At 37.7% G+C, this 20151-nt stretch overlaps 2 protein-coding genes across 3 annotated transcripts in view; both read left to right on the forward strand.

Moving 5' to 3' along the window:
- LOC108235889 (3-mercaptopyruvate sulfurtransferase) overlaps positions 1 to 5400 on the forward strand; it is a 7619-nt gene extending 2219 nt beyond the window's left edge. Inside the window, exon 2 of the mRNA XM_017416239.3 lies at positions 4184 to 5400. Coding sequence (XP_017271728.1) covers positions 4184 to 4482 — 299 coding nt within the window. The 3' untranslated portion in view covers positions 4483 to 5400. The remainder of the gene's footprint in view (positions 1 to 4183) is intronic.
- A 7671-nt stretch (positions 5401 to 13071) lies between these two features.
- The window catches only part of LOC108238836, a 14792-nt gene continuing 7712 nt past the window's right edge, over positions 13072 to 20151 (forward strand). The window contains exon 1 of one of the 2 annotated variants that reach the window (XM_017421192.3): positions 13072 to 13223. The gene's annotated coding sequence lies outside the window, so the exon portion shown is untranslated. The remainder of the gene's footprint in view (positions 13224 to 20151) is intronic. The other variant, XM_025004977.2, reaches the window with a different exon arrangement.

Below are 20151 nucleotides of genomic sequence, written 5' to 3' on the forward strand. Positions count from 1 at the left end.
AGCTGTAACAATTACATGTAACTAGCTAAATGTTGTAAAAAGTGACATCAGAAAATCAACACTACATTTTAAAACAGTGTTTGAAGCTAAATGTGACAAAATTTAGGCATGAATTTTGAGCACAAGCTCCTTTACAAACGGCGCCCCATAGTTGTGCAGTTATCACTGTTGTAAACTCTCTGATGGAGATGGCTGAAGAGATAAGGTCTGTTTTTTTGGTTGTTGTTGTTGTTGTTGTTGTTTTAGGGTTTCAGAATGACTGGTTATAGTCAAGGTTTGAGTCATAGAAGTTCTAAAGAATTTATTCTCACAAGATCAAAACGCATTAGGGTGACTTTTGAAAAGGCAACACTCCTTATAAAATACACATGTAACCTGTTCGACAGCTTCTGCTTGATTTCCGGTAAACAGTTTTTATTTTTGCTGAGTCAGAGTGACATCCACAAGTATCTAATTCAAGGGAATAAAGGGACTGTCTCACTGAAGGTTTAAATTTCATAACTATATCGGAATGTGTTTACACATGATTGTGCTTGTTTCCAACAAAAGGAACCTTAAATGCTTTGAATGAATGAAATTAAAGTGGGTCAGGAAACGAACAGGACAAACTGCTAGTTGTGAGTCTAAAGGCTCATTTTTAGGATCAGCCTGATGGTTTTTGTTGCACACAGACCCGAGAGCGTCTGGTTTCCGAAGCTCTAGATCGGTACTAGTTTGTGTCTCTCTTTTGATTTAAAGGACAAATAATTTCAAACGCTCTCTAACCTGCAAAATATCCAAAAGTAGTACCAAAGAAATCTGCACAAGTTCAGAAAAAGAGTCAAATTAGTGTCTAATTTTTAAGAAATGCTGTGTTTGTAGATCAGCTGCATTTATGTTGTGCTTTTCCAGTCTTTCTAACCACTGACAGCGTTTTACACGTCATGTTGAGGTCCACCGATACGAGTTTCTTTATGACTGATGTTGATGCTGAAAGCAGGGCAGCAAATGACTTATATGCAACACAATTTCTTCATTTATTTTTTGTCAGTGTGTTATTTGTTTTAATTCAACTTTATCAGTAATTGCTGAAATTGCCTAATTTAAATAAATGTATATTTAACAGCCCTTAGAATAACTTGTCCCCTTGAAAGTAATATATAGAAGTGTATTCTTGCTTTAAAGAAACTGTGGGCCACAGTAAGCTGGCTGTAGCAGCTGCTTCATTTTCCTACTTGGTAATTGAATAAGTACTCACAGCCATGGCTGATTTTTAAAAAAGTGGCAAATATCAGTTGTTTATTTGATCCGCCTCACCCATTCACGGAATCAGGGGCTACATAAGGTTCAGTCGGGATAGAATCGCCAACCTTCCGATTAGCAGAAAACCGCTCTTCCTCCTGAGCCACACACAAACTCCTTGAAATGGTACATCTTAACAGCATTTAGGAAACATTGCAGATGATTGTCTTTTAATTATAAATCAAAAAAATATGAATGTTTTAGTTTATATTCTGCCGTTTTTTAAAATATGAGCACAAAAGCAGATGAAATGTTAAGGAACGCTCAGTGTTAAACCTGGCAGAAGTCTGCTGAGCTCCCTTGTTTTTCAAGGTTTTTTGCAGAGTTTGCTTTTGGCAAACACATCAGTGGAACAGTGAAAATCAATGGTCAACACAAACTCACTGAGAGAGTGAGTAGTCAGACACACAGTGCATTTTATCAGGTCACAGGCTCACACACTCATGTCAGCACACACAACTGAAGACGAGTGTAACACACACTTCAAAGTGAATTTAGCCTTTGACCGCTCTGAGACGTGTTGAAATCAACATTTACTGATAGTGGATGTCTTATCTAATCCCATCATACACTCTAACTCCTACAGGCGAACGCCATCACACACAGAGGAAAGCTTCAATGTCTGTTACAGCACCCGTTTGTAAAAGCAGTTTCAGCCGTGAACTTTGACCAGGTTGACTCCTGGAACTGAATGGGAACGTTTACTGTGGGATGTTTCGTTTTAAAACACAAGAGCAGAAAGAATTGGGAGAAAATCTCAAATAATATTCAGCCTAACTTGATGTTTTACCAGTAACAGTATAGACTGTTACATATACAGTCTTCATCTTCTCATCCTATTTTGGGACTTGCTGTTCAAAGACATACTTTTGGAAAGAAAAAACAAACAAAACAACCCCCATGACATTCAAGAACAAACAAACTGCTTCATCAGCCTTGTTTAATGGGTCTGCATGGTCCCTGCTGTGGCCAAGAGGTCACAGACTTTACATGTTTACCAGTTACTTTAATGTTGAGTTTTAATCTAATGTTTCCCGAGTTTCCCCAAAGCGTCACGCTGCTGAATCCACCAGCTTCAACTCAGTCATTCATTCAATCATATTTAAAAACAGCAGTGTTGTTGTTTGTTTGTTTTATTTTGGCTGCTCCCTTCTGCAGGGGTCACAACAGCGAGCAAATTCCCACGAAAGATTTGGCGATTGTTTTAGGCCAGATGTCCTTCCTGATGCAGACTGCGCCGACTACAGAGCTACCACAGCCCCCCTCAGAAAACACAAGTGTATTTAAAGTATTTATGGAGCCTTTAATTCACATATCAGAGAGATTTAAAGGTACTCATTACAATGTCATGAAGACCAGTCAAAAAAAAAATCCATTTTCTTTTTTTTTTGTGTTTTATCAGTGGTTAATGTGTCCTTAAATTGAAAAATTGTAATTAAAATTGAGAACTACTGCCAGTTTTTATTTACCTTTGCAACGAGATGAAATGACTGAAAATAGGTCAACAATTTTAACGTCCACAGAAGAGCCATTTGGGATTGAGAACTTTGACAATTTTATTGTATTGATACATATTTAGGCTCCGATTTAATGAGTAAAATATGCAGATAAAAGTGCTTTGTTTACATTGAGTGTGAACCCACATTTTAGAATCGCATCTCAACTACTGGAGTGAACTCTTTCAAACTGTACAATTTGATACAGTTTGGGATAACCTTTTTTATGTTTGATTTCTTACTTTGCAGTGAGCACCTTTAAAGAGATGTAGGCACACACATTGTGATGCACTCTGACCTCCTACTGACAACTGGGAGACAGGAATTTTACACAAAGCAAACAGGCAATGCAAAGGCACAGCATGAACGAAACTATGAGTGTGGGGGGACACACTCTGGTTTTGTTAGTTGTGCACTTAAGTTGTCTTTTTTTATCAGAAAATTCATTATTTGACAGAGTAAACTGTGACAGGTGCAGAGTGCAGGACTCAAACAGTGACACAGCTGAACTGAATTTAGCCATTTTTTTTTGGATACATAAATTTGTGGGTTTCGATCAGTAACCTGTCAAGATGTCCCTCTCGACATAGGTCTGTTTGTCCTCTTCTCAGAGGAATAAAGAACACGTGGAAATAAAAGTCAGCGCTCACCTCTAACTTCCTCTTTGTGACTCTGCATCGGTTGTTACGGTTTCATCAACGTCATCAGTCTGGTTAGTTCCTACACGGGTTAAAGCACATTTCTGCGTAATGTTGACATCACCCAGAAACAGCAGAAATGCGTGACATTAAGGCTATGCAGTTACTGGTTTGTAATAAAACTGGGGTTTTTTTCTTCACTGAAAACAGAATATTAAAACACAGTAAAGTAAAAACAGTTAATGAAAAACAAACAAAAGCAAACCAAAAAAATACAACACTGATTAGCAAATTCCAAGATGAATGTGTAATACGAGCAGTCTGAAAAAGAATAAATGCCTACCCCTCTCACATATCATCTTTACTTCTCATAAACAAAAGACATTTACAATAACAATCCGAAAATGCTGAAAAAATATTGCCTACCAAGAAAGGAAAGGCAAAAGTTTTAGAAACTAGCAGGTGAAGAAGAAGGAGAACCTACATTTTTGCTCAAAGGTGAAATAAAACTAGCTTTAAAATGTCATAAAATGTCACTTCTGATTCCAAAAGTCCATAAACACAGATGTCTCACAGCGGACACAGCTTAAAAAAGAAGAAAAAAATTGATTCTGAATAAAAACATCTGATTCAGAGCTCATTTGTCACCTTTTTGTCTATTTGTTCAGCCTGTATTATTGTATTGTATTGTAATGCATTTTGGATTTTAATCATTGAAAAAAGTAAATGTCCTACTCTTTTTTTTCCCTCTCTCTTTCTGGTTGACAGACACGGAGCCAGGCCACATCCCCGGCTCCATCAACATCCCCTTCCACTCCCTCCTGTCTCCGTCGGGTCACTTCCTGCCTAAAGACAAGCTCCAGGACCTCTTCGTCCAAGCTGGTGTGGACCCCAGCCGTCCCATGTGCGTCCTGTGTGGCTCTGCTGTGACTGCGTGCCACGTGGCGCTGGCCGCCCACGAGTGCGGGCACCCGGAGGTGTCCGTGTACGACGGTTCGTGGTCAGAGTGGTACACCCGTGCCGTGCCCGAGCTCGTCATATCTGAAGGCAGAGGGAAACACGTGTGACAACACATCATGGGACTGATGATGTCAGACTACGTCGGACTGAGAGTGGACTACAAGAAACCTTTTTTTATCTGGGAACCTTCAGGCTTTATGCTGTGATTCTACATCCAGCTGTAAGCTACAGAAATAGAGACAGCTTGACCGTACTCTTTTAAAAAAACAAAAGCTTTTCAGCCGCTCTGAAACTGTTGTGACACCACTTTGGTTTTACCCAGAAACAGAAATATGAAGCAACAAGTTCAGAATAACCACTTTCTACCTACCCAGCTAAGCTAACTGAACCCAAAGTAAGAAAAGTATCAATATTTTCATTAAGCTATCACCAAAAAAATAAAAAGGCAATCAATCCTTTTTCCAGAACTGGTTTTCCATTTTGCATATTGAAAGGAATAGTTTAGATTTTCAAAGTAATGTTTTTGTGGATTTTATCAGTAAATTAATATCTTACCTGAAGAAGATATCACTCAGTGCGGCATCAGTTTGGGATATCAGACAGATGTTCTCTCAGGGGAGTCTGAATGGGGATGAGACCAAAGCCTTCTTAAAAAATGATAGTGATTTATGCAAACAGTATTTCATAATCTTTTCCATCTGCATTATTTGATTATTTACATAAACGCTGATTACTGATAAGAACTCCACAGAACACTCCTTCAAGGATTCAACTTTCTCTGAACACTAAACAAGAATTTTTAGTCGGTTTGTTTACAGCTGTAATGCTTATTATGGGAATACACAAGAGGTTTGTTTTCATTAAGTCAGACATGCAAGCTAACATTTCATGTTCTACATGTGTCCTTCATTAAAGTGTGCAGTACTTTATGTAAGTGAGTATTTTATTGGGGTTTTTATGCCTGACTAAAAACAGAACACTGACTGTGTATGGTTTACTCTGAAATAAAAAGATTTTGGTTGGGAGGTTTGTTTAACAGTGAATTTGATGGACAGCGCTGCAAGGGGTGTAAGCAAAGCCAAAGTTTAGAAATGGTATTTTTCATTGCGTTTAAAAGCAGAACGATTCCTATTTACTTAAATCTCAGAAATGTCACGTAAAATGAGAGTAAAATATGCAGATAAAATAAGATGGGATATACTCATGTTTCAACACCCTGAAATAGGTGTCTAATCGTGAGGGAGGGGGTGCCTATCTCTCCCAAAATAAAGATTTATTATATAAAGTGTTGTGAAAGGTGAAAATGGTGGAAACGAGCCGAGTCACAAACCTGACACAGTGAGACCTCACAGTGAGGAAACTCAGGCCCTATCTGGTCAGGAGGGGGAGAGCAACCCTCCATATCAAGATAACATCACCCAGCCTGCTGTGACCGGGGAGGATGGTCAAGATTTGCTGTTTGTTCAGCCCGCTGAAATTGCATATGGAACCGTGCCGTGCCAGGCCCTCACATACCCTCACCTACCTGGGCTGATGAGCCCTGCGCTCACATACCATAACTCTCCAGTAATGGAGCCCTTATATCCTTTTATGGCCTTTCCGATGCAAGCAGGGATGGGTTCCAGCGAGACTCCCTTTGCCACCTGGAACTGGTCAGGAGGCCAAGAAGCCATAAACAATGAGATGCAACAATTGGGTCCAGCGAGAGACATGGACTGGAGATAAAGCAGACCTTGAAGGACACCGGGCCTGGGAAAGGAAGAGGGAGTGAAGAAACCAGCATCAATGGGCATTTGTATGATTCGTGCTTAACTCTTCTCTTTTTTTTCCCTTCTCAGTACCAAGGATGGGGAGGGTGTTGTAACTTTACCCTGTTATGCATAATCATCAGTAGAAGGTGTGTTTTAAGTCCATTCTTTATTCAAGTTATGAAGAAGGAGGTAGATAAAGGTTGTTTTGCATAATCATGAAGGGATGTTTAATTAATTTTTGTCTTTTATTTTTTTCCATTTTTAATCATATAACCTGTAACTGGTATATAACCTAATTTTTACACCTTCAATAAAGTTTGGCCGTGAGGCGTATACCTGATCGGTGACTCCTGGGTTCTTTCCTGCGTCCTCGGTAAGTTCCTGAGTGTGCTTTCTGTCTCTGCTGGTTCATTCCTGGTGTGGTGGCACAATAAGGGCACGAGCTGAGCTACGTTAGGGGTGCCAGGGTACCTCCCCTTCCCGGTTCCAGTCTAAAAGCCTCAGAGAGGAGTGACAGAGGGGATCCGGGGCTCATCGCGGGCGCGGGCTCCGTTTGGCCTGTCGCGTCCTCCCTGGGTCCTCGGGCCATCTCTTGGCTAAAGGAGCAGTGATTCACCGTCTGGAGCCGCGTGTCAATCGGTCAAGTTGCATCATGGTTTTTTCCTTTTATTTTAAATCCTACTCATCTGGTAGTCTGACAAGTCTGTCACGGTAACTTGGGACTTGTCGGACGTCTGGGTGGTTCACAGTAGGTGAAAGGTGTGGGCCGCAGACCTCCCAGCAACGGGCTGGATTCACCGTGAGCACGAAGCAAGCGGGTGGATTTGACTCAGCATCAGGTGTTGACTCAAACTGTCTAGACCTCGGGCCTTTCCACATAAAGAATTAACAAATTTCTTATATACAGTATATTTTTAAAACATATTATATCAAAGCTTGATAGTTAGGTTTAGTTGTCTTCCATAATTTCTGGCAGCGTTAAAAAAATTCTCTTATACTCATGTCTCATATTTCATTGTGCCGTTTCCCTAAAATGAATAAAGTATTATTTAGGCCAGTTTGACTGAATCTGATTGTTGAGATAAGTTTACGTTTCCTGTGGTTCTGATTTCATCAATGTTTCTTTTAGATTTTACAAAATCATCTGTCTTTCTTTTTTTCCTCTTACAGTTTCTTCATCTTTTTTTTCCATTTCCTTCCTTATAATAATGCTCTTCATTTCTTTTTAACTAAATTTGACAACCATATTGCCACAGTTGCTTAGTCACTTCCTTGGCAGTCTTTTTGGATGATTCATTTCCTTTTGAATTAATATGACCAAGCTTCCATTAATTTTTTTTTTAGTTAAAGACAGAGTGAAAGTGTTTTTGCTCGTGTCTGTGCGTGCAAGTGTTCAATTTTGTGATCTACAACTGAATAACTTTTGGAGTCAACGCGATTCAAGATGGCAACTAGGAACACAACTAATCAACTTCAGAAAACACAAAGATGGCTCTAACTCAGTCAGTTTTGCAAATATTGATCTTAAATCTGGTGTGGTATTAGTTGAGACTGATCCTCTAATTAAACTCTGACCTCTAACTGATCGCACAAGATCCGTGTTTAAAACTTTGACATAAACTACTGGAGTTCACTCTGTCTGTTTGCAAAATATCTCATAAACCACTGGACGAATTTTAATGAAACATTCAGGAAATAATTATTGGGTGGATGTGTATAACTGATTAATGTTTTGTGTCAATCCAATTTAAGATATACAAGACAGCTAATCAACATTAGCCAACACAAAAATGGCTATAACTGTCAATTTAACAAATATTGAGCTAAAATTTGATGTGGTCAGAGCTGAGAGTCATTTACAAAGACATCTTACAGTGTTGTATGAGATTGTGCTTTACATTATTTTTGAGGTTTGACCCAAAATGGCTACATCTTTCATTTCTTAACATAAAAAAAACGATTTTGACCTGAAAGGCAGAGGGTGATACACATGCTTGGCCTTTAATTCGATACAGCAGTTTCGATATCAGGGCGTCTGGTTTGCCACTCACAGAACTTCCTTCAGTCCTTCACATTAAGAGTCACAAACATATACACAGAACGCTGACCTCAAGATCAGTACATTTTATTTAGCAAGTGAAACAAAATGTGAGAGACGAATATTATGACCGCCTTTCTTTTTGAAAGCAGAGTCACAATAAAGTTTGTTTCATCGTTTTCTCCTGTACGTCTACAATAGCTGGTCAAACATACACAACTACACACAAAGGTAAGGTGTTGTATCACTGAAACACAGTGAACTTTTTATTTATGCTTCCATTTTTTATTTTTTTTTAACACATATTGCCCAACATAGACAACAGCAGCTGTCAGTGATAAGAAATATAGTCCTTATAGCCTCCTCAGGCCTCAGCTGATAGGGACACTGTGGGCTAGGACTCATGAGTTTCAGTAGACTGAACAGAATCTGAAACATCTGTGGCTCTGGTAGTGAGGAGCAAAGCTGCTGTAAATGTCAATACCATCTTTATCTTTGGCATGACCATGCGGTTTTTGGTTGTCTTTCATTGCGATGGTCTGCTCTTGTATGTCATGGGTCTATTTTCCTGTCACAATATTTTGTGGGTTATATCTGACTACAAAGATTATTGTCGAGTCATGTCCTTAGGTCACATTTCACATAAAGACCGGAACCACATTCTTATTTGGTAAAAGGAGTTGACGTCTTGTGGTGTATGTGTTTAAAATATTGAGTAATTAGGATTACATGGAACTATTCCACGGCACAAGGCTACACAGAGAACTTAAATTCAAGGAAGTCTTTAAATTCCTCTTTCAGTTTTGTCTGGCTCAGCAAGAGGCTCTCTCTGTTTTAAGACAGAATTACTTCTTAGTCACGCAGCTTAAAAACTGTTATACACCATTTTTTAAATACAAGATTCTTGAAGACGGGTCAATCCAATTCTTCGTTGGTGCTGTTGTATCCTGAGGAAGTAGCTGTTTTGTTCTGGCTGTAACGGTGAGTGTAAATAATCTGATAAACGTATTAATTCAATAATCTTGGTTTAAACACATTTCAAGGAAACATTTTGACTGAAATTTAAATGTTTTATTCAATTAAATATTTGCCTGTACATTAGAAATGTCTTGTTGAAAGAAACTCTTCTTCTCTTAAAGAAACTCTTCCTATAAATAGACAAAGGTGGAGATCTTTGGTAAATCAAAATACGATTTCTCAGTGAAGCACAGCAGAGGATGAGTGATAGTTTGGAGGTGTTTGTTGCTGGTAGCTGGTGAATTTAAACCACCTTGGATAATATAATATATTATCGCTTCATGCTGGGCCTTTAGGAACTTGTTTGATAGGTGGCAGCTTTGTCACGCAGATAGACAATTACCAACACAGCTCTAGGCTCTGCAGCAACTACTAGCAGAAATAAAATATAAGAATGACACCTGTTCTATTAATCATGAAAATGGCTTATTTTGTTAAATGAACACTGTAGTGCTTGTTTGGGATGATGTTGAGCTAAAGGTTCAAAACATAATGCCAACAAATGCAAAATTGCTCTGATAGTTCTTAAATCATGCAGAGAGAAACATCCAGAAAAGTCAAATTTGAAACAAAGGATTGACAGCAGTTCACTTAATTTTGACTTTTTTGTGTTCAGAGTCAATGTTTTTACATCTTTTGACAGCACTGAATGTTGACATAGTCTGGACTAATTTGTGCTGACTTCTTTATTTTATGTGTGTGTGTGTGTGTGTGTGTGTTGGACGGCCTGTTGAAACTGCAGTGTTTCTTCAAATTATTGTGCTTGTTTTTGAACTTTTAAAAATGACAACAAAATCTTCAGATTTCATGCATGTCGATGTTTTTTGGGATCCACATGAGGGCAGCACATTAATATTAACTTACTTTTTGTTCGCCAGAGAAAGCAGTAAAACTATAGCTCGTGCTCAGATGGAAAGACCTGAACCTTTAAAAATTTCTTGTTAAGGCCTTATCTTTTATACTGCTTTTAAAATACCACATAAGTAACTGGGTGCCTTTTGCACAGAAATTTATCAAATTTGAGTATCACCTGTCATGGTTTTCAGCTGGTTAGAAGCGGTAGTAAAACCTGGACTGGATTCCAGTCTGTTGAAAGGCTATCATAGGCCAAACACAGGCCTAATCTAAAATGAAAGAAATAAGATCAGAGCAGCCTAATCTGACGAATGTAAAATTCTCATAAGAGGTCAAAGTAACAGCTTAGGTTTTAAGAAAAAAACTTTTAACCTGTTTAATTTTTCCATGTGATTTGTTTATCAGACAAAAGTCATGCTGCTCATACAGAAACCAACCAGTTCCCTCAAAAAAAGGAACATGGCTGTGCACCTGATGTCTTGAAAATATAACAGTGAAACTAATCAACACCTGAACTGTCACACCACTGGATCAACTGCAGAGTTGACCTTATGTAGGGACAAAGACGGGGAAATATTTAAATGCTGTTTGGAGAAAAGCTGGCAAGTTTTTTAAAATGCAAGACAAACTTAAATCGTTTAAAAAAAATTCAAAGAAAAACATACAGGGAGGTCCTAGTTTATTGTTTTTGGAAATTTGATCAAAACAAAACTAATATGATGTTAGTAACACACTCAGAAATGATGATGGAGAGGCGTTGATGTGATTGACTTCTTCTTTTTTAAATTTAATTAGCAAGCCAAGTTACAAACTGTTGCATTTTGCCACTAAGAACTTGTGTGCTTTGTTTCTGAACTATAACATTCCTGATGCTTAGCAGTCCATGAATGTCATAGCTTGATAGTTTTCTTCATGGTGCACTAATCACTTTTTGTAGGAGGCAGATCTTAACTACAGGCAGTAATGTCAAGTAGAGCCAAGTGTTTGATTAGTCCTCATGCTGTTAATCATACAGAATGGCTGGTATTTTCTGGCATTTATGCAAATGATTCAAATTACATATATGATGGATGCTTTTGGACTTTTTGCTGATGATAAACTGAGTGGTCTTTCTTATCTTTGACATGTGAAATCCCCTGTCCATTTACCTCCAAAGCAAGCTGAAGCATGCCCTCATCCAACCGCAGAGCACACAGCTTTTTGTTCATTAGAGAGAGAACTCTGTAGCATTCATTTGGATTCATCCTCTCATAACACTGTTTCAGGTTATATTTCTGGCTAAAGCAGGAGATTTTGGTGAAACACAAGTTGTACAAAATACCCCTGAGTTCATGTGACTATCACTGCTCAACAATTTCCCCAAGAGTGCTGCCTGAGAAATACAGTGGGGTTTTTGGCCTTGGCCTCTTTCCTTTTTTACAATATTACGTCACGTATGTCATTCAAAAAATGAACATTGTTGGTGATTACTTAACAATTTAGTACAAGTTGGTGTAGCACAACATCTTGGTTGAAACAACTAAGCTTCAGGTGAATTCTTCGTTTATACTTGAAACCTGACACCCTCACCTGTCCCTAGATGTTCAGCCAGAAATATTCCAGATCAATGTTTTTGTTATGTTTTATAAACTTTACTGTCTTTCTGACTCTCCCAACTTTGATGTCTGCTGCTGGTGTGAAAATCTACAGTTTTCTAAATTTGATGAAGTTGGCCTCTGTGGAAATTTGCTTTCTTTGTACTTGTGAGTGTTAAATAAAGGTTGGAACAAATTATAGATATAGGTTTCCTTATGACATTTAAAAAAAACAAGGTTATACAGCATGTGCCAAAAAAAGCTCAATCACAAATGCAACAGTCATAATTATTTTAGACTAATGCTGCTGTTCTCATCTAAATGATAACAAACTGAATCCGTTTTAAAATACTACAAAACTGAATTTAAAAACATTGGAACATACGAGTATCCAAAGAAAACAAGAAGATGTATGACAGCATTCGATGAACTGCTGATTTGGAATCAACCTTGTGACTGAGTGCAAGTAAGTATGAAGGTTTTTCTTCTACCACCTACCCTTCAGGCCTCTGTATTCATTAAAGCAGGGGTGTCCAATCCTGGTCCTTGAGGGCCACTATCCTGCATGTTTTACTTGTTTCTCTGCTCCAACAGTTTAGATGTTTTAAAGAGGTAATCTCAGGAGTTGTTAGTAATCAGTATCTTACCCTCAGTAGAACTCATTCAGCGCCTCATTAATTTGGAATATTAGGCAAAATTTCTCCCAGGGGAGACGAGCTAATGGCTAGTCCAAGCAGAACAAAAACCAAAAGAGATTTCTGACATCTTAAAACTCTCAAATATTTTATTCAGACAGTGTTTTTTACAATTTTACATTGCTAAAATGTTTGTTGTGGAGTTGTTTAACAAGACAAAACCGGCATGAAGAATGAATAATTGAACATAACAAACCGTTTACTTTTTCAAAGTGATGAGAAAGGGCTACACAGTGGTGCAGCTGATTGGCACTCTTCGGCCTGACAACAAGATGGTGTTGGGTTTGAAATTCAGCTGGGGTCTTGCATGTTTTCCTTGTTGATACATGCATGTTTGTTGATTGGTGACTCTGACTCAGCTCTGTAAGTATGAGCAGCGTGGTTGTTTGTCTTTATGTGATGGACTGGTAATCTGTCCAACCTCTTATCTACAAACGCTGGAGACAGGCACCATCTCCTGGCAGTTCTGATTATAATCAAAATGTTCTATATGATAGTATAGAAGATGAAGTCTTTCAAGGGCATTCAAGTTATGCTAAACTCATCATTTGATACAAATAAAATGCCAACACAGTTAATTTTCAGAAACTGTTTCTGCTGTACTTTTGGCAAAAAAAAGGAAAAAAAAAAGGAAATGGAAAAACAGGAGGGGTTTTTCACATTTCTTGAAACTAAGATAGCAAGTCACTCTGTTACTACTATAAGGGAAACCACGTCAGCCACAGCTTTTTTTTTTTTGTCTTTGTGCTGTACTCGCAAACATTTCCCCCTTCGTCACTTTGCACATGAGGTAAGAATGAGAAGCTGGAACACTTTATGAGCAGCCTGAATGACACATGTGAAGAGAACCGATCAGTCCTCAGAGACTTAACCAAAAAGAAAGCAAAAACCCAGAAAAGAGCTGTGTTCACAGAGAAGGTAGGCTCCTTTATTAGTTCAGTTTGGTTACCAGATAGTGAGATAAGGCAAATGTTTTTTTTTTCATCAGAAGAAATGAATGAGTCTGTGGCTAGAAACGACATCATAGATAGATGTAGATGATGATAAAATGAAATGTGGTTTGAGAACTAATGAAAAGCTGTTTTAGTGTGTACCAATTTTAAAAGCTAAAGTCAGGAAAGCTTAAAGTATGATTTGATCTCGACAAAAAAAGTCGAGATCAACTTTTTTCCCCTCTGAGCTTTGATTGTGTCTCAGTTTTCAAACCTTTAATTAAAACAACAGTGACAAGATCATTTGGATGAATGGGTAGGTTTGGAAAAGGTTAAACCATTCACAATTTTTTTAAATGAAGATTTTTCTTCTCAGCAAACCGACAATTGAAGGTTAACGCATTTTTAAAGTGAAAAAAGATAGGAAGATGGAATGAAAGGGAAAAGAGTGTTTTCTAATGAAAGATATGGTAAGAGAAGGCAAACTGAAAGTATAACAAGGGTAAAAAAAGAAAAGCAAAATGTGGAGGTGCTAGCAGACAAAGAAGGTCAACTTTTTATAGATCATCAAAAGGACTTTGTTTTACCGGTAAAATTGTGATTCGTTGATTTGTTTTGTTTAATTACAAGATGAATGCTTTACACACGTTTGTCTGAATTATTTTAAATCATTGTGCCACATCATATGATGATGAATACCTTTACAGACAAGCCTACACCTTTGTTCCACTAATTAGTCATATGCTGTCTGAGCTTACTCCTACATGTTGCATCTTGCTTTTGTGCTCATTTTCCCACATACATTAACAGTTCTGTTCAGCGATATACAGCCACAACAACAATCACCAAACTATGAAGTGAAATCTTAAATTTAGGTCAAAACGTTTTTTTCCTTAAAGCTTTTCTGATCGAATATAAAGGACCTGAAAGTGCAAGTTAGGATAAAATCTGACTGAATCCTCAGAATGAGAAATAATATGTATGCTCAAGTTTCATTGTCTCCTTTAGCAAAATACACACCTGGTGAATCTTTTTTTAAGAGGATACTGGTTCACCATTGCTTATAGTTCTATTGATTTGGCTCTGTTGTTATAGAAATGAGACTTTTGAGGATTTCTTGTTCTCAAATACCAATTATGGTCCATACTCTTATGCAAGTTATGCATCCATCTAATCAATCAATTTTTTTATACCCACTTCATCCTGTTCAGGGTCATAAGGATTTGCTGCATATCTCCAGAAGTTAATTGGCAAAAGGCAGAGTACACACTGGAGATGTCACTCATCAATCACAGGGCCTCATCACGCATTCCCACTCAGGGCCCGTTTAGAATATCCAGTTTTTAGACTGTGGGAGGAAAGTTAAGTACCTGGATCAAATCCAGACTTACACAGGGAGGACATGCACACTTCATGCGGAAAGACCCCAGGCGAGTTTCAAACCCGGGCAGGGACCTTCTTGTTGCTAACCAACTGCACCATCATACAAAACCTGTCATGACTAAATAATAAAAAGGCTAAATATTTTAGAAAACAAAGCAAAAGAATGAAATGCTTTTCAGTGGAGAAACTAAACATTGGTTAATTGGGAGAAAACGTCGACCATTTAGTGCCCCTACAGTGTTTGTACTGACTTTATTTACATGGTCCAGCACTTAATATTAACACACATGGTATCAGCCCATTAAATAGTGCGTATTTCATGCATATTTTAACTGTTTTGTGAGCTTGTAATGCAAGCTTTATACCATTTGGAGATCTTTTTTTTTAATTTCTAGATGTTAGTGTGAAATTTAAGAACTCTACATCATGTTACCTGATTCAAATGAATGATGAGCCGTGTTTCTTCACACAAGCCTAATTGAGTAAAGATGTACTGGGCTGCACGGTTGTAGTGGTTAACCCCTCACTCCACATCATCAAGGTACCAAGTGTGAATCTCAGCTAACGCGTTTCAAGTACGTGTGGGTTTTCTCTGAGAACTACAGCTTACTCTCACAGTCTAAAAACATCCGCGTCAGGTTAATCTGGGTTTCTAAATTGACCTGAAGAGCTTTTGTGTGCGTTTATGCTCGTCTGTTTCATGTCTCTGTGACGGTCTGGCAACCTGTCTAGTTTCTCCACAACCCTGAACAGAACAAAGCAGGTAAAGAAAATGGGTGAGGGAGGGAAACCTAATCTTGGTGATCTACTGAAAAGCTACTGAAAAAAATACCACAAGAACCACAGCCTGTTCCATTTGGAAAGAATGACCGACTTGTTTTATCATATGCCAACATCGATGCAAATTATCAGTAAAGTAAGAGCAAGACAGGACAAACAAACTTCCTGGATCAATCGTATTTTGTTTTGTTTTTTTCAACCCAAAGTAGTTTTAAGGGAAAATAATGTGGGTAGGAAGTGGTTTATTTGTGTCTTTAGTGTGTATGTGTGTGTGGACGTAGTTTGTGGTTGTTTTCTTACCTATGTTTCTGTGAAACAAAGAGCGACAAAGTGAGTGAACAGACGAGTTTGCTTTTTCATTTTTCTATTGGACCAGATTAGGGGAAGTCCAAATGTCAAAGGAAGAAGATATATGCAGAACATGAAAGTTCCTTTATAATAAAACAAACTAAAAAGACAAAAGCTAGCTGTTTAAAATAGGACCTGACAAAGAGAAATTAGAAGTTCTTGATTTGATAATACTATTTTAAGTCCTGCTGTCTTAACAGAACAATCACATGAGATCAGCTGACACGAGTTACTGAAATTTCCATTGTTTAGTGAAACTCACTACTCATGAGTTGGGAAATCCAGTAGACAATACAGTGGGACTTTAAATTGGGTTAATAATCTCATGACTTCTGACAAAATAAGGTTCTCAGCAGCTGCATTGGATTTGATTGTGATTGCTTTAAAACTTGATATAAACAAAGCAAATACTTTTGTTCATAACAGATACTTGAAAGTGGCATGGTGGGGAAACAACCAGATGATGAGTTAGAAGGGGTTTTACATTTGGCCTAATTCAAGTGTACGTTTTCTTGTTGAATTTTTTATGGCCACTTACATCAAGTTTCATTTTAATGGCTCTTTGTAAAAAAATATGGGAAGTGGGAACATTAAATGTTGCCATTTTGCAAAAAAAGATTTTGAGTTCTGTTATTAGTTGGGTTTTTGAGTTATTTTTCTGAACTTGATTTCATGTTTTTATGCTGTCACTCTTGCGTTTTGTGTGTTCTTGTTACCTTTTGATTCTGTATATGTGTGATCAGTTTTTCTTATGTTTCCTGTGAGACTATTCACCTGCCCTCAGTTCAGTAGTTCTCCAGTCAGCCTGCCACACCCATCTACACCTGTCCCTAGTTACTAATCAGTCACCTGTGGCCCCTTGCTCATCAGCCTCTGCCTTTATAATCTGTTCTTTTGCTTCCATTACTCGCTGGTTCATTGCATTTAGTTTTCCCTGCATTTGGATGCCCCTGGCTCTCTGTTTGTTCAGGCCTTGCTCCTTGTGCTTCCCTTCCTCATCTCTTCTGTAAGTTTTTGCTTGCTGCCTCCTCAGTCTTTCCGAACTTCTCCAGGTCTGCCTGCGTCTTGGTTACAAACTACACACCAAACTTTACAAATTTACCATTTCTGAATGCAGACTTCAGCTGCTAAACAGTCAGAGGTCTTCTGATTCTTCTCATGACGCTTTTCCAATAAGATGTGCGTACCGTACAGGCTGGTCAGTCAAACTCTGGATTTGTGAAACCACAATATTGTAAATTATTGTTGTAAAACAAGCAGAGTTGAAGAATTTTTTTTTCTTTTTTGCAGCATTATCTACCCCCTGCTGATCTGAAAAGGACTGAGATGTGGTGTTCAGCTGTGTAATCTGACATTTTGTGCCCAAGAAGAATCACAGCTCTGAATCTGTTCAGAAAACCTAAAAGTATTAAACTTCTATCAAAGATTAGGACGCCTAACAGTTGCCATTTCTTATGTGACATTTGTCATTACATATGAAGAGGGTACACAATTTACCTTACTTTTACCCTGCTCAGAGGTGTAACAGGGGTGGGTAAATGTCAACTCCTTATGCTGTTTTGGTACTTAATCAAAATTGTCTCTGGGTCAACTTTCTCCAAGTTGTACTTTTGCAGCTTTGATCACCATGTACCCAGATGTTTTGGGTACAAAAGGAAGCTGTCTGCCACAAATCTTTTTGTGCACACTTCCACCCACCTTCATGCTGGCCTTGGCCCACTTTTTACTCATTTTTGTCTGCCTTGTATTTGCCTTGGCCCCATTTTAGCAGCTTAAAGTCTCTGCCTGACACGTGTATTTTCTTTTACAAACAACTGAACGATTCGGTGTATCTCTTCATCTTCAGTACCTTCTTCATATGAAACAACTGCCATGTAAGAAATGGCAACTGCTAAGTGTCCTAACCTTTTGATAGAAATGATACTTTTCAGATTTGTGATTCTTCTTGGGCACAAAATGTCAGATTACACAACTTAGCACCACTTCTTGGTTCTTTTCAGATCAGCAGGGGGCAGGTAATACTAACACATGAGGTGGCTGCAGAACACCAAAAAAAAAATTAAATAAGTATATCAATTCTGCTTTTGTTTCAAACAATTTATAAAGTGTGAAAGCATTTAAGGTGAACGCTCAAATAGAGAAGAGTATTAATAAATCCTACTGAACATATCTACTTCCTTTTTATCAAAACATTTGCTTGTCTCCAACGACACCCGTCTGAGAATACACATTTCACCTCATTTGTATTTCCTTTTTGGTAAGGTTAACGGCTATTAAAGATCACAACTTGTAATCTGATTGTGGAGGTGTTGCTAGCAGCAGGAAGTGCACCTGCAACCCCCCCCNAAAAAGAGATGGAACATTTTCTGGTTTTACAGAAAAACATTCTGACCTTTTATTAAACCTGAACAAACAGGTGACCTGAGCGAGTGAGAGCTTGTGCTTTCCACTGTGCATGGAAATGAAAGAAAATATAAACAGCTCTGGGATAAACTTTTTAGAAAACAAGTAAAACTATAACTTAGTTCACATATCAGTTAGAAATCAAGACAAGTTTGACAATCTTTCACATTTGAATTAGTCTATGCTGGTTTATTTGTACAGTTTTTCACTACATATTGCTGATTAAATGACATTATTTACTAAATACATATTAATATTCGTTGAATAACTATAGAATATCTATGTAGTGCCTAAAATGCTTGTTTCTGTTTAAAGTATTTAAGATAAAGCATTGATTTCTAATACATTACACTCTCATTGTGAAAAATGGAAGCTGTCTTTGCGCTGTTGTTTCAGACTGCAGTGACCTGAAACAACCAGATACCACAAATCCTGTATAAAACCCACACACATTTATTTTCATCCTGTTTGTGTCACATTTTAAATGTCACTGTGATCCAGATGCAGACACAGACAAGACAGGCAATGATCAGTATTAGCTCAGTGTTTGCTGTTAAAAAATAGATTATATGAGAAACACACACGCTAATAAAAGTATTTGACATCAGTTTCACCTCTTGCAACTCATGTTCTGAATGCATGAATTTGTGCAATAACAGCAGGAAAGAATGCAAGACTAAATTCAAATGTCCAAATCTTAATTTAAATCCTAAATTGCAAATTTGCAAAATAATAAAAATGGCTGCAGAAGCAGCAGCCTCTGTTAACCTGCTTCTGACTAAATTGTGGGCTTCTTGTTGGTTTCCTGTTCTAGTTGCAGAAATAGACTCCCAGATGGTGTTAGTATCATATTGATGTTTCCCTATTTTTCAGGGAAGGGCAAATAGAAAAATACCTTTCTTTTCATATTACCGTACATATATTGCCATGAGCTGTTGAGAGAACAACTGTGCAGAAGTTGTTGAGAAAAGGGAAATTTAGATAAGTCAAACTGAAGGGGAACCTTGGAAAGGTGATGACCTTTCTCGGTACTGAGTATTTTAGATTTCAGAATTACGTCAGTCTTATCTGCATGGGCAGTCGCAGCTGATAGTGTGAGATAAATGCTAAGAAAAATTATAACTATTGCTTTTTCACTGGATAAAAGATGAAAATTACCTCAGCTGTTTCAAGCAGATCATGTGAAGCTTCACAAGCAGATAAGACACTTAAAAATTGTTCTCTGTGTCTCACTTTGCCTTTTTATTATCAACAAGAGTTCATTAAGGTTATACTGTCATAGATTTGTGCAAAAAGAGCAGCACCTACAAAGTCTTTCTACAAAAGTATCTGTAGGTGTCATTTCCTATTATTTATGAGAAACCTTTTCAGCAAGACCACAAGTCAGTTTGTTTGCACGGCTGTTCGCCCACATTGGAGTGTGAAAGTGTGAAACTGGTTAGCAGTTTGTTCATTTATCTATTAGATGCTGTGCTTAGTTCAGTTAATCGTGCAAAAGTCTAAGTGACTAAATAAAACAGTAAAGGTAATTTATTTTACACCAGATGATAACTTGTTTGCTTCAAAAACCCTTAGGCATAATTTAAATTGGGTTAAACCAGATGCACTTTAGAATTATGTGTGTTTTATAAACTTAATTAAATGATCAGAAGTTATGTAATTATTGGTGTATTATACTTTTTTCACTGCAATAGGTGTAAAAATGCATACCAGAGTATTTGTTTGTATACCAGTCAAATCTTTGAGGTTTGAGTTGTTTTAGCTGAGAATTACTCCCTTTTTCTCTAAACTAATATTGTTCTGACTGCAGACAAGACATTGACTCTTCATAGGTACTCTATTCAACCCTCTTTCAAATGTCTTTTTATTAATTTTTTACAACAAATTTACAAATATGCCACAGAACTTCAAGCCACAAACAAATCCCCAGACAGCAGACACATCCACATCAAACAACCACACAAAACAAAACAAAACAAAAAAAAAAAAGGGGGGGGGGG

This window comes from Kryptolebias marmoratus, linkage group LG3 (assembly GCF_001649575.2).
Source record: "Kryptolebias marmoratus isolate JLee-2015 linkage group LG3, ASM164957v2, whole genome shotgun sequence".
NCBI lineage: Eukaryota > Metazoa > Chordata > Actinopteri > Cyprinodontiformes > Rivulidae > Kryptolebias > Kryptolebias marmoratus.